At 41.6% G+C, this 13,521-nt stretch overlaps 1 protein-coding gene across 15 annotated transcripts in view; it reads left to right on the top strand.

Annotated features, from left to right (window-relative positions):
* The window catches only part of CASK (calcium/calmodulin dependent serine protein kinase), a 407,679-nt gene that overhangs the window by 365,217 nt on the left and 28,941 nt on the right, over window positions 1–13,521 (top strand). For 10 of the 15 annotated variants that reach the window (XM_040338074.1, XM_040338075.1, XM_040338071.1 and 7 more), the window contains 2 exons: window positions 4,733–4,813; window positions 4,899–4,979. In XM_040338074.1, coding sequence (XP_040194008.1) covers window positions 4,733–4,813; window positions 4,899–4,979 — 162 coding nt within the window. The remainder of the gene's footprint in view (window positions 1–4,732; window positions 4,814–4,898; window positions 4,980–13,521) is intronic. The other 5 variants (XM_040338072.1, XM_040338077.1, XM_040338081.1 and 2 more) reach the window with 1 other exon arrangement.

Here is a 13,521-nt window from a genome sequence, read left to right on the forward strand (position 1 = left end):
GTATGCATAAATGCAGCCTTACAGAAGTGGGTCTTTATATAGGTGCTGCTGTCTTTGCGCTGAGCGCATGCTGCACAGCGAGCTCCCAGCACAGAGACCAAGCTGTAAACAAGAGCTCCAGATCTCATACTAACTTATGAGGAGGCCCAGTTTCCGTTCGCCAAATTGCTGTAATAGCCACAGATTGACTATCATAGTGATCAGTCATTTTACAGCCTGGTCCTGTGTTGTTTTCTCCTAAATGAAGAAAGATAACATTTGATCTTTTTCTCCTTGCTAGATGAGAAAAGTGTAAGCAAAGAAACGTGTGTTAAAAATAATACAGTAAAGAAGAAAAATAGCTAGATCATGGTTTTGGTCTCAGGGCCCTACTACGGATACAAATAACACCTCTTGTTTGGCTGTATTTCTTCTGTGAAAAACAGAAGTGCAGTTCGTTCTGCAATCCTGTGACTCGTTTTCAGAGCTGGTGCAGGCTGGCGAAAGATCATGACCCTATGGTGAGGATTCACCCAAGAGCCTGGACTGACAGCTAGCTCAGGCTCTCACCGAGCCGCTGAGAGCCTGAGACAGCCGCTTTCTCTCCCAGCGCTCCAGTTAGTGTGCATGGGGGGGGGGGGCGGCTTAGCAGACAGCGGTGACTGAGAACTGAGTGAGCAAAGACCATTGATAACTCAGTTCTCAGTGCTCCATGAGCAGAGAGCTGGTGCCTTTTAGTCACCGCTGTTTGCTAAGTTGCTCTTTGCTCAAGGAGAACTGAGCCATCAGCAGTCTTTGATCACTTGGTTCTCAGTCTTGGAGCCAGTGAGGTACCAATGCGCCATCTACCTAGGTAAGTATGATTCCTAAGAAAAAAGACAGAACCTATACTCTAAGTATGTGTGCTGGATAGGGAGATGCACAGTGTGTGTGATGTTCTTGTGAATAGAGAGCCGATGACAGTTGGCATTATATTGTGTGACAGAGTGGCTAAACTGAATTGTAAGAGTGTGCACTTAGGTGGTTGACTATTGGAATATGGTAGATACGCTTACTTAATAGCCCATCTTATTCAGGCCAGCAACAAGTATCACTCAGTCCATGGGACAGGCTACCACCAAGCATTCAGTGCCAGAGTGACATTAAAGCAGAAATAAACTCTCTCAATCAATATTAACTATTTTAATCCTTATGCTGCTGGCATTGGTTATCTATAAATAGCTAGAAAGGTAGATTTATATTTTTATTTTTTTATCTGGGAGAGGAACTTTCTCAGTTAAGCATGCCCTCCTGTCTGCATGTCTGAGCTAGGGGCAGATGGATTTCAGAACGTAAACGTTTTTTGAATAATCTACCCTTATTCAAGATGGCCATGGCTAGAAATGCTATGGGGCTGGTTTCAGAGTGATTTCTCTTTGAATAATAAAATAAATTAAATAGTGTTTTCAGTTTGTGGTAGTCAGATTGTTGGGTTCTGCCATAACTTTTAAGCAGCTGACGCACTACAGTACCTGTTTTTTTTTTTGTTTTGTTTTTTGTTTTTTCAGTGATGGTAAATCCAAGATAGTGAGGGGAATCCATTTACTAGTTTCACTTTTATTGTCACTAGCTGAGCGTGTTCCAGAACACTCACTTCACATCAGAGCATTCAATTCACTTTTCCTCTGTAGTAGTCGTCTATCATAGATTTATTGTAGAACAGTGTTTTACTTAATGCGTATTTGCATTCCACAGAGTTCTGATTTGTATAATTGTAAAGGGGTATAATGGCAACGTTAATTTATGTCAATTTTCCCACACTGTTCTGATTTTAAACATCGCCCAGGAAAACCTGTATTTTGATTTTCTACAGGAAATTACATCTTTCAGAATCACTGTTCTAGAATAAAATAAGTTCAAATAGCATGACTGTATTCATCCTTTTGCAAGAATCATTGCATGTTAGAAAATTAAAACCTTGCATCAAAGTACTGTGCATGTAAGAATCGGTTTCTGCTTGCCATATAGAGTTGTTGCTCGAAGGTCATTTCGTTTTTAATGTCTACCAAATTGCTTAAAACGTATAATGTCAAGTTATATTATTTGCCAAAGGTAATAATTAGAATGAAGCCCCAACACTACTAATGTTCTTATGTGTTCGGTATGATAGAGCATCACGTAAGGTAAACTGTTCTTTACTTTGCAGTTAGCCCAGTAAAATTCTATAAGCAGTCTTTTCACTTCAATGTTCACACAGCTCCTTCCTTTTCCATTTGGTTGATGGAGAATTCACCAAGCCCATACAGGCCGAGGGTCAATGGGTTCGAACAAAGTGGATGGTGCTTTATATTCTCATGGGGACTGCAAATTAAAAAAAAAACATTTTACACAAGGACTCCTCTTATAACTCTGTTTCCAATTATGTAAATTTTGTGTCAAGGTCTTTTAGAAGGTACCAGTGAAAAAATTACCTTGTAATTACCACTTCTGCTGCCTGCAGTAATGCATACATGTGTATGCTCCGGTAAGCCAGCAGAATTGGCAACACCCTAATGTATAAATGTTTAGCCAACACATCAAAGAGGAAGTAAACCCTCTAAAACATTTCCTTAAAAAAGAAACCTGCAAGAGAAAAGCATAATAAGCTAGTATACCTAGCATACTAGCTCATTATGAATTACTTACCTGAGATTGAAGCCCCCGATGTAACTCTCATTCCCCTCCTCCACCACCGCCATGATACCCGAGTGACTAATGGGTATCGCGGCTCCGGCGCTGTGATTGACCAGAGCTGCGATGACATCACTCCCGTGCGTGCGCACGGGAGCCGTCAATGACGGCACGATCACCCTTCACTAACGGCACACTCAGTGCGCCTGCGCCGTTGTCTATGGCGGGCATGCGCCGTAGACATTGCTGTAGTCTTTTCTGCAAATATCTCCTAAACCGTGTAGGTTTAGGAGATATTTGTTGCACCTACAGGTAAGCCTTAATCTAGGTTTACCTGTAGGGTAAAGTGGTTTGTAAGGGTTACTACCACTTTAATACACGAGTACTAGACTTTAACGTTACCCATATGTTTTGAGAAGGTATTCAGATGTGCTAGCGTGATCCAGCTTTGTGTAGTGCTGCTATAAACACGTTCACTCAGTGAGGATGAAGAGGGCAAGCCTCTTACAGAAAGTGTGGTAGTAGTGATTGCAGATTGGTGGGGGCTTGCTGGTGACGTCAGTATTTTTATATGTGCCCATATTATGGCAGTGATATTGACTAAATATGGGCACGTGTCTGCGTAAGGACACTGCTGTCACCAGTATTCCACCTCTTTGTTTATGCGAACTGCAGGGTGGCAAATGGCCCTGCCTGTAGATGACTGAACACAAACAAAGAGAAGCTGTGAAGATTGGAAAGAGAGAAGTTCAGAGGATGCCCAAACTCATCTCTAGCAGTGATCAAAAATTTTCCAACTTTCCACTATTTTCACAGATATTTGTTGGTTTTTGGTAGCCTTGTGAGCTGATAGATTTAAAAGCATCAGCTGATCTATATGAAAACGAAAAGTGACTGCCATCTCAGGTCACTTTAAACTTGGAGAAATTGGTTTATACAAAACAGAGATGAAAGGGCCTATCTGTTTTACACCAAGAAACCTAGTACGCTGTATATGTACTTGTTTTACACAGAGAAGTATAGTTGGCTGTATGCATACTTGTTGGGGCAGAGGGCAACCTAAAGCCAGGTGAAGACAAATTGAAATTTGGCCGGTTTAGTAGGGACCGGACAAATTTCAATCCATCCATGTGCAGGCTGATTGTACTGAAGGCGATCTGTCGACTGCCTTTAGTACAACCAGTCTGTCAGGTTTTTTCATTACTACCACCGGCTATAGCTGGAAGCAATAATAATTGTATTCTGATAGCGGGGAAACCTCTCGCTGTCAGAATAAAATAGCACAGCGGGAGGGATGCTCACTGATGTGTTAATGGAGGATATTTTTTCCTTCAACCCATGCTTTAAGGCAAGAAAATTGACTATTGTATGGCCAGCCTTCGTAACAATTTTTGGGCTGTATGTTTCACCTTCTGACATTCCTCCACCACTAGTGATCTCCAAATATTTAGCATTTTGGCCTTAGTGTTAGGATTGCAAAATTTCAGAGCTGCTAGTTGTAATTTTGCACAATCTCTGCTTTCAGACAGTAAAAAAATATTGTTGGGCGTGTACACCCATACATTGGGGGTTATTTACGAAAAGGCAAATCCACTTTGCACTACAAGTGCAAACTATACTTGAAATTGCACTGCTTGGAAGTGCAGTCGCTGTAAATCTGAGGCGTTGCTCTGCTGATTTTTTTATCCAATCATGTGCAAGCTAAAATGCTGTTTTTATTATCCTTGCATGTCCCCCTCGGATCTACAGCGACTGCAATTTCAAGTGCACTTGTAGTTTGTACTTGTAGTGCAAAGTGGATTTGCCTTTAGTAAATAAAACCCATTGTGTCTCTGGTGCACTACTACGTATACAAATAGAGGTCTAGAGACTGTATATGCAGGTAGATATTCAATTATTTCTAATTCTTTAAAGTCCTTGATAAATGCTGCAATCCAACCAACAAAATACCTAAACATTTTACATTAATAAATTTAAATAAAAGTGGTCATACAAGGGTGTGAGAATTGGCATTTTGATTGAGACTCTATCACTGTTAAATGACTGATCAATGATGTTATATCTTTCTACAGCAGGATTTGCTAATGTGCTTTTTTTTCTTTAGTTTTTGATCAATTAGATCTAGTCACTTATGAAGAAGTAGTGAAACTGCCTGCCTTTAAAAGGAAAACACTAGTACTTCTAGGTAATGTATTCTGCCTGAAGTTCTTGTTCTTGTATCTTATATGAAACAAATTGTAATCTTGACTGACTTTTAATTCTTTTAATAGGTGCACATGGTGTTGGCAGACGACATATAAAGAATACACTTATTACTAAACATCCTGACAGATTTGCTTACCCTATCCCTCGTAAGTACTGTTATTTTATAAAATATTGAGTGATTTAGGCTCCATGTACACGGGACGATTTTACAACTGCTCCTGAATGATTTAACTTGACAGATGGTAACCCACGTTTAAACCGTCTGTTTTGCCGCATTTACATGCCGTGTTAAGCGGCGTTTTGCTGCATTTGCATTTAGAAGCGTTTAAAAAAAAAAAAAATTTTAAATGGCCAAAAACGAAAAACGCCTATAAACTAAATGCTGCTAAACGCTGGTTACCGCGTTAAGTCGCGTCTGGCATCTGAAACAGGGAAATCTTCGACGTCTGAACCCATTCTGAACCATTTTTGTTCTCCAAGAAACTCTGTTAAACGCAATTGCCTAAAAACTACTATAAATGAGACTGTGTACATAGGATAACATTAAATGAGTTCAGAGACAGTTGAAAAAAGCGTCCTCTGAACGTACGTTTAGCAGCATCCCATGTACATGGGGCCTTATTGGAATAATAGAGATTAAAGAGTACTTGTATCAGATACAACATTCTTAAAAGAAAACCCAGTCACTAAAAATCTTCTATAATGGGCATAACCATTGGTCTCCCAGGGCAATTTGTTTATTTTTGGCATGCGTGTTAAAATCTGCCATTTTTTTGTTAGGAATTACCCCCCAAAAAAAGCAGAGGCCTTGAAGAAAAAAATGGTGGCAGTTGCAATGTGCTGAATGTTGCACAATATTTGCACTGCTGTATTTATCCAATGCATATTTTCAGGAAAAATACACTAAAATTAATCTTGGTGTAAATGCAATATTATAGAAATGTTTTAGTAAAATATAAAAGATGGGGTTGTGTCGAGTAAATAGATACCAAACATGCCTTAAAAGCCTTAAAATTGCACACCTGTGAAGTTGCAAAGAAATATGGCCTTAAAATTGCCCATAAGTAACGCTTTAAAAGCCTTTACAGGTTATACGTTTAGAGTTGACCATGAATAATGGCTCTAGAATTATTGCTCTCACTCCAATGTTTGTTACAGTACCTCACATGTGGAGCATTTTATGTTTAGATACACATGCTCGCCATAAACTGCACATTTCATTTGGGGTGTGTATAAGTGTGACGGTTTCACTTTTTGTTTGTTTTTATTTATTTTTTTACATTATGTACACTTTTTTTATCTTTACATTTAGTTGTAGCTTTTTCTTTATGCAAAGTTATTGCGATTACAAGAGGTGATGGCATTTGGAAGGTGTCAGGTCATCTTTGTGGAAACATCTGTTGAACCCCCAATGTCTCCCCTACTCTCCACTACCGCATAATACATGCCACTTCTGGGTTCATTACTCAGAGGGGGGGATCATTGGCGCAACAGGAGAGCCTGGAAACCACCACGGGCGCCACCGGTGGGGATTTAGAGCCTCATAAAAGTGATCATTTTTATCTAAAAGCCCTTCACTGGCTCTAAAAACCAACACCAAGCTCTCATGGCTGCAGCATCCGTGAGCTTGCTTTAACTCCTTGTATACCAGGCTATTTATAAATGTACCTTGGTAGACAAGGGATTAATGTATTTGCAGCCCTTTCACTCTTTTTTGGTTCTCAACTGGTTAAGGATTAAATCTGAATGAGCCCCAGCTTTTCTCAAGTTAATAAAGGCTACACTTCCTTACATAATGTTGCATCTAAATAACTTTAGAAAGGGATTTTAAGCTTACTTATCCTGGGATAAAATGTGATAAGTTGCAATTGTTACTAGACTGTTAATTACTGAAGTGCTATAATCTTTCTTCTGGATTGATGTAAATGTGTCTTCAGCAGACTTAATGAGGCCTCTTGAAAATTCATTCACTCAGTTTATCCCACTGTTTGAGTATGACATGCCTTTCTTATAATCCTTAACTTACTAAGGTTTTCAACAGTATTTCTCAATCATTGTCAATCTATAGTTTGTATTAAACGGTATGTCCAGGCATTATCCAGCTTAATTTCAAAACATCCCTCTCTAAATCATGTTCCAGCATTTTTTATTTTACTTGTTCCTGTAACAAGAAACAGCTTTTATTACTTGCAGTGACATTAGCAACACTGTACAATTCCCGCTGTGGCAGCTGCTTGAAGCTTAGTTCCTGTGGCAACCTCCCAGAACTACTACTTCAAAGAGCAATTTTTCTGACACTGTGTGAGGGCAGACTCTTAGACCTCATGCACACTGGTTTATTGAAACCGCTGTATCTCCTGATAGGAGAAAATCGGGATTAAAAACTCACCCTAAGGCAGTGATATGCAATTAGTGGACCTCTAGCTGTTGCAAAACTACAAGTCCCATCATGCCTCTGCCTCTGGGTGTCATGCTTGTGGCTGTGAGAGTCTTGCTATGCCTCATGGAACTTGTAGTTTTGCAACAGCTGGAGGTCCACTAATTGCCCATCCCTGCCCTAAGGTGTGTTTTGTTTTTTGTTTTGTTTTTTTCATACCACTTTTGCAGTGTTTGGATGTTTTTTATTGGCCATTTTTAGACACATTTGGCGAGTTTTAAGACCAAAAGCTCCTCTCCTGAATGCGATTCTAATGCATTCAGCAAAAGGAGCTTAAATTACCTCTAAACTCTTCTGCTCCTAAACTCCTCTAAAAGCCTATTTGTGCATAGGGAAATTATGGGACATAGGGATTTTTTTGAGGTGCATTCAGGGGCTCAGGCAAAAAAACATTGAAAGCCCCAAAGATGTCAGTCTAAGAGTAGCAGTGTGCATGAGGCCTCATATGTAAAGGCGGATGCATTGTGTGCTGTCTCGCAGCTTTTATTGTCTAGCAGTTGTTATTACATGTTATGTTACTATGTTATTTGGTATGATCCTTACCCCCCTGCTGTTCTCGCTAGTTTGGTTGTTCCCACCCTCCATTTTGCTTTAGTTGCTTTGAAAGTCTGCAGAGTGTGGGAGCTGTGTAACTTTATTGGAAATGTATCTATGGAAAAGCCTCTATGTTCATATCCTTGTTACCTTGAAGCATAAAGAAGCATTGGAAAACACCTCTGGAGTCTTTTAATTGAGTAAACTGTCTGTTAAAGTCATCATTCAACCTGCTGCATACATCCTTACAGACTGGGTCTACAAGAAGCTTGTCACAGGTACAACCAATGCTTGAAACAGAACAGTAAATTTCCAGAAGAATCCATCACACAGCTATCTCTGCAGCTTCAGAAACGTGAGTAACCACGTGTGTGCGTGAAGAACAAACATCCTAACACAGGAAACCATCCTCAGGCTGTGCTCTGAGAGTTAGGCCTGTGTGTCACTGCTGCAGCCACCAGAAGCATTACTCTGTGTATGAAGCCAGCCTCCTACTGAATGCTCCATAACTGTTCACTGCCAGGGATTTTTGGTCCATGCTGTAGACCCACTTCTCTAGTAATACCAGCTTAAACAAGTTTTGCCTTTATTGGGGAGCAATAAGTACCTTTTGAACTGCTCAAAGACTGTGTCATATAGCTTTGTCAAGTCCCAAGGATTCATCATTGTCAAGCTGTTTTTGGTTGTGAATCCAATACCTGAATCTACTGAAATAACGGTGTATTCCTGCCTGTATAAAGTGATAGTGATCTGTGCATTGAGCTGAGCTATCCAGTCTGAACCAGTTGCAGCACTAGCTGTCACAAATATCCAGCTCCTCAACTCAGCCTGCTTACTAACAGAAGTCACTACCTACAGAGCTGAGCTCTGGCAGATTTGTAACAAGACACCAAAACTACAGCACTGGTCATTATGTCTGACAGAGATCCCACAGAGTCACCTGCATTTAATCAAGATAAAGCAGACTCCTTACTTCATTCTGCTCATCCTGCCAGAGCCCCTCATCCATCCCTTAAGGCAAGGGAGGTTTATGAAGCAAGTAAGGAACAAACATCTAGTAACCTGACTGCATTATGGCATAAGACTTTAAGTTGTATAACAGCCACTAATGAAACTAGCAACAATCCTAAGCAATTGAACACTGCTCTCTCAAGGGTTAAAAAGGCATTTGAGAATTATAAAAGACTTTCTGAGAAGTACTATTCCCTATTGTCACATTCCAGCATGGAGGAAGCCGCATTGGAATTAAAGGACTTTACTTCTACTGACCAGCAGAGGCATAGCACATATCTTGAAGCAAAGGCACAGATAGAAGGTAGATTAGCACAGCTACATGAAACTACATCCTGTAAATCTGCTTCTTCCAGACACTCAGGAAAATCATCTAGATCTGCCCGCTCCTATCATAAATCCTTTTCTAAGTCACTGCGGTCCTGCTCTGTAAGGTCAACACTGAGCGACCAAATAGTCAAAGGTCGCAGCAGCCCAGGTTCAAGCCGCCTGCTCTGAAAGAGAAGCAGCCATTAAAGCTCAGCTAGAAATCCTTCAGAAGAGTAAAGAAAGGGAAGTAGCATTGGCGGAATTATCTGTCTTGGAACAAGCCCTATTGGAAGAAGGAGCAGCTTGTCCCAGCTTGGCTGCTTGTCAATACCCCGTTGAAAGGACCCTACAGTTCGTCTTAAGCCAGAACCATGACATTACAATCCCACCTACAGTTGGAGATTTTTCTCATAATCATCCAGCATGTGGACCAGAAGGCAACGTGTCACCAAATCAAGCTGGTCAACTAGACACACCTGCTAACAGAGACACTCTGCAATTACTGCATGTCATAAAATCAAGTAAGTCAACCTACGCGGGTCACGGGCCACCGCAACCCTATGCGAATAGAGATTACAAGGGTACAGCAAAAGACTACAGGATGAACTCTATGACCCATGTGATACAGCTCTCTTCAACTTCAAATGCTCAGAGACCTTCAGACCCTTACCTAGATTGAACCCATCTGAAACACCTTTCGCTCCACCTACCAGCCAACATCAGATACCAACCATGGTCCAAGTCGGCGCACCATCAGTATCCCCCGTGGCTATAAAAACTGAAAGCATCGACGCTGCGGAGCTCAGCAAGTGTATGGCTCTATGAGAATTGATTACAACTGGACTGTTTAGATTTAATGACTGCCCAGAGAACTACAGGAGTTGGAGATCTACATTTAAGGCGGTAATCAAGAACTTGGGTGTTCAACCTCAAGCAGAACTCAACTTACTAATAAAGTATTTGGGGTGACAATCTTCAGAACAAGTAAAGAGACTTAAATTTGTTTTCTATAACTTTGAAGCAGGCCTTGATGCTGCCTGGGAACGTCTAGAACAAGACTATGGGAGTCCCGAAGTCATTGAATCTGCCTTATTCCAGAGACTAAACGACTTTCCTAAGATCTCTGTTAAGGACAATCATAAGCTTAGAGAGTTAGGTGACCTCCTTCATGAACTTGAAATTGCTAAGTTAGATCCTAGTTTACCAGGTCTTGGCTATTTAGACACTTCTCAGGGCGTAAATCCTATTGTAGCAAGGTTGCCTAGTTATCTTCAGGGAAAGTAGACTAGTGTAGGATCAAAATATAAGTATGAACATCATGTTTCCTTCCCTCCCATTTCTTATTTTGCAGAGTTTGTGCGGAAGGTTGCAAAATCCAAGAATGACCCAAGCTTCTTCTATCCAGATACAACCACCACTCCTTTAACCACTTCAAGGGGTATTGCCACCAACAGTATATTCAAGGATTTAAAGTATCCTATTGCCTTGAGGAAGACAGAGGTAGCATCCAACGTCTTGGCTACAGGCATTAAGGCAAGCAATCTTAATCAACAGTGTCCTATCCATAATGCGCCACATTCTCTCTCCAAATGCCGTGCATTTAAGGACAAGCCTATCAAAGAACGCAAGTAATTTCTCAAAGAGCATAATATCTGTTTCAAGTGTTGTGCATCCTCCAATCATTTAGCTAGAGACTGTAAGATCGCCATCAGATGTTCTCTGTGTAACGGTGCCAAAAATGTGGACGCTCTTCATTCAGACCTGTTTAAAAGGAAACCTTCACCCGGCAGCCACCCCAAGTCTACATCAGATGATGGCGGCGAGAGAACTGAGCAACATGCCAACCCTGTTACCACAAGGTGTACAGAGGTATGTGGAGAAGGGCTTCAAAGCAAGTCTTGTAGCAAGATATGTGTTGTAAGGGTTTTTCCTGAAGGATGTCCACACAATTCCATAAAAATGTATGCCATACTCGATGATCAGAGCAATCGCTCATTGGCCAGTCCAGAATTCTTTGACCTATTTAACATTCATGGAGAGGCCTGGTCCTATACCTTGCAGACATGTGCAGGAAAGATCAATACTTCTGGAAGAAGAGCCCATTGCTTCATAGTGACATCAAAATATGAGGACATAGAGTTTCCTCTTCCAACTCTAATCGAATGTGATCAGCTACCGAACAACAGAAAAGAAATCCCCACACCAGAGGCTGCACGTCATCACCCCCATTTGAGCCACATTGCTGACTACATTCCACCACTTAACAAGGATGTTAAAATTTTGATTCTACTAGGGAGAGACGTTCCTAGAGTCCATAAAATAAGAGTTCTGTAACGGTCCAGACGATGCTCCTCAGGCCCAGAAACTTGATCTTGGATGGGTGATAATAGGAGAAGTCTGTTTAGATCAATCTCACAAGCTCTTGGATGTAGCTTCCTATAAAACCAATGTTGCCCATCGGTCGATTAAATGTCCATTGCATTATTATGTGAAGGAAAGACTTGATTTTTAAAAACAAAGTTCCATATCAAGCACTCCAAGGTATAAACTGCAAGCTCACTTCTCAAAAGGACCTTGGTGATTCAGTGTACTAGACTACTTGCGATGACAACAAGATTGCCCCTTCAGTCGAAGACAAGGAGTTCATCAAGATTATGGATGAAGAGTTCTTCAAGGACAATTCAAACAGTTGGGTAGCTCAATTACCCTACCGAGTACCAAGGCTTAATCTCCCTAACAATCGAGGACAAGCTTTAACCAGATTTGCTGCACTTAAGAAAACTCTCTAACAAACCTGAGATGCAAGAGCATTTTCTAGCATTTATGCAGAAGATTTTAGATAACCTTCAAGCTGAACCAGCACCAGACCTTAAGGAAGGTGAAGAATGCTGGTACCTTCCATCCTTTGGAGTCTACCATCCTCATAAACCGGGGCAAATCAGAATAGTCTTTGACTCGAGCGCTCAGTTCCAGGGAACCTCTTTAACCACTTGCCGCCCGCCAATGACAGATTGACGGCGGCAAAGTGGTTGCTTAATCCTGACTGGACGTCATATGATGTCCTCAGGATATTGAGCCGCTGCGCGCCGATCGTTGTTGCGGAGTGTCAGTCTGACACCCCGCAACACCGATCTAGGTAAAGTGTCTCTCACGGAGACACTTTACCACGTGATCAGCCGTGTCCAATCACGGCTGATCACGATGTAAACAGGAAGAGCTGTTGATGGCTCTTCCTCACTCGCGTCTGACAGACGCGAGTAGAGGAGAGCCGATCGGTGGCTCTCCTGACGGGGGGTTTGCGCTGATTGTTTATCAGCGCAGCCCCCCCTCGGATCGCCACACTGGACCACCAGGGAATTTTTAAAAAAAATGGGCAAAAAAAATAAATGGTAAAAAATATATATATATAAAAAAAAGATGCCAATCAGTGCCCACAAATGGGCACTGATTGGCAACATGGATCCATCAGTGCCACCCCACAGTGCCAATCCATGCCCAGTGCCCACCTATCAGTGCCCATCTGGGCCACCCATAAGTACCATCAGTGCCACCCATAAGTACCCATCAGTGCCACCCATATGTGCCGCCCATGAGTGCCCATATGTGCTGCCCATGAGTGCCCAGTGCCGCCTATGAGTGCCCTTCAGTGCCGCCTATAAATTGCCCATCAGTGCCGCATACCAGCGCCGCCTATCAGTGCCACCTAATCGGTGCCCATCAGTGCCACCTCATCGGTGCCCATCAGTGCCGCCATATCAGTGCCCGTAATTGAAAGAGAAAACTTATTTACAAAAAAATTAACAGAAAAAAATAAAAACTTTATTTTTTTTTCAAAATTTTCAGTCTTTTTTTAGTTGTTGCGCAAAACAAAATCGCAGAGGTGATCAAATACCACCAAAAGAAAGCTCTATTTGTGGGGGAAAAAGGACGCCAATTTTGTTTGGGTACAATGTAGCATGACCGCGCAATTGTCATTCAAAGTGCGACATGGCTGAAAGCTGAAAATTGGCTAGGGCGGGAAGGTGCGTAAGTGCCCTGTATGGAAGTGGTTAAATAACGTTCTAACTGGTCCAAATCTAACGAACAACCTTGTAGGAGTGTTGATGCGGTTCAGGAAGGAACCAATTGCCGTGACAGTTGACGTCCAACAGATGTTCCACTGTTTCATAGTCAGAGGACCACAGAAATTATCTCAGGTTCTTGTGGTACCGCAACAATAACATTAATGATCAGGTGATACATTATGGCATGAGAGTCCATGTCTTTGGAAATAGTCCATCTCCTGCCATGGCAACTTATGGACTGAGAAGAACAGCACAGGAAGGTGAAAAGGAATTCGGATCTGACACCAGGCAATTCACTGAGAGAGATTTTTATGTGGACGATGGCCTAAAATC

This window comes from Rana temporaria, chromosome 2, assembly GCF_905171775.1.
Source record: "Rana temporaria chromosome 2, aRanTem1.1, whole genome shotgun sequence".
NCBI lineage: Eukaryota > Metazoa > Chordata > Amphibia > Anura > Ranidae > Rana > Rana temporaria.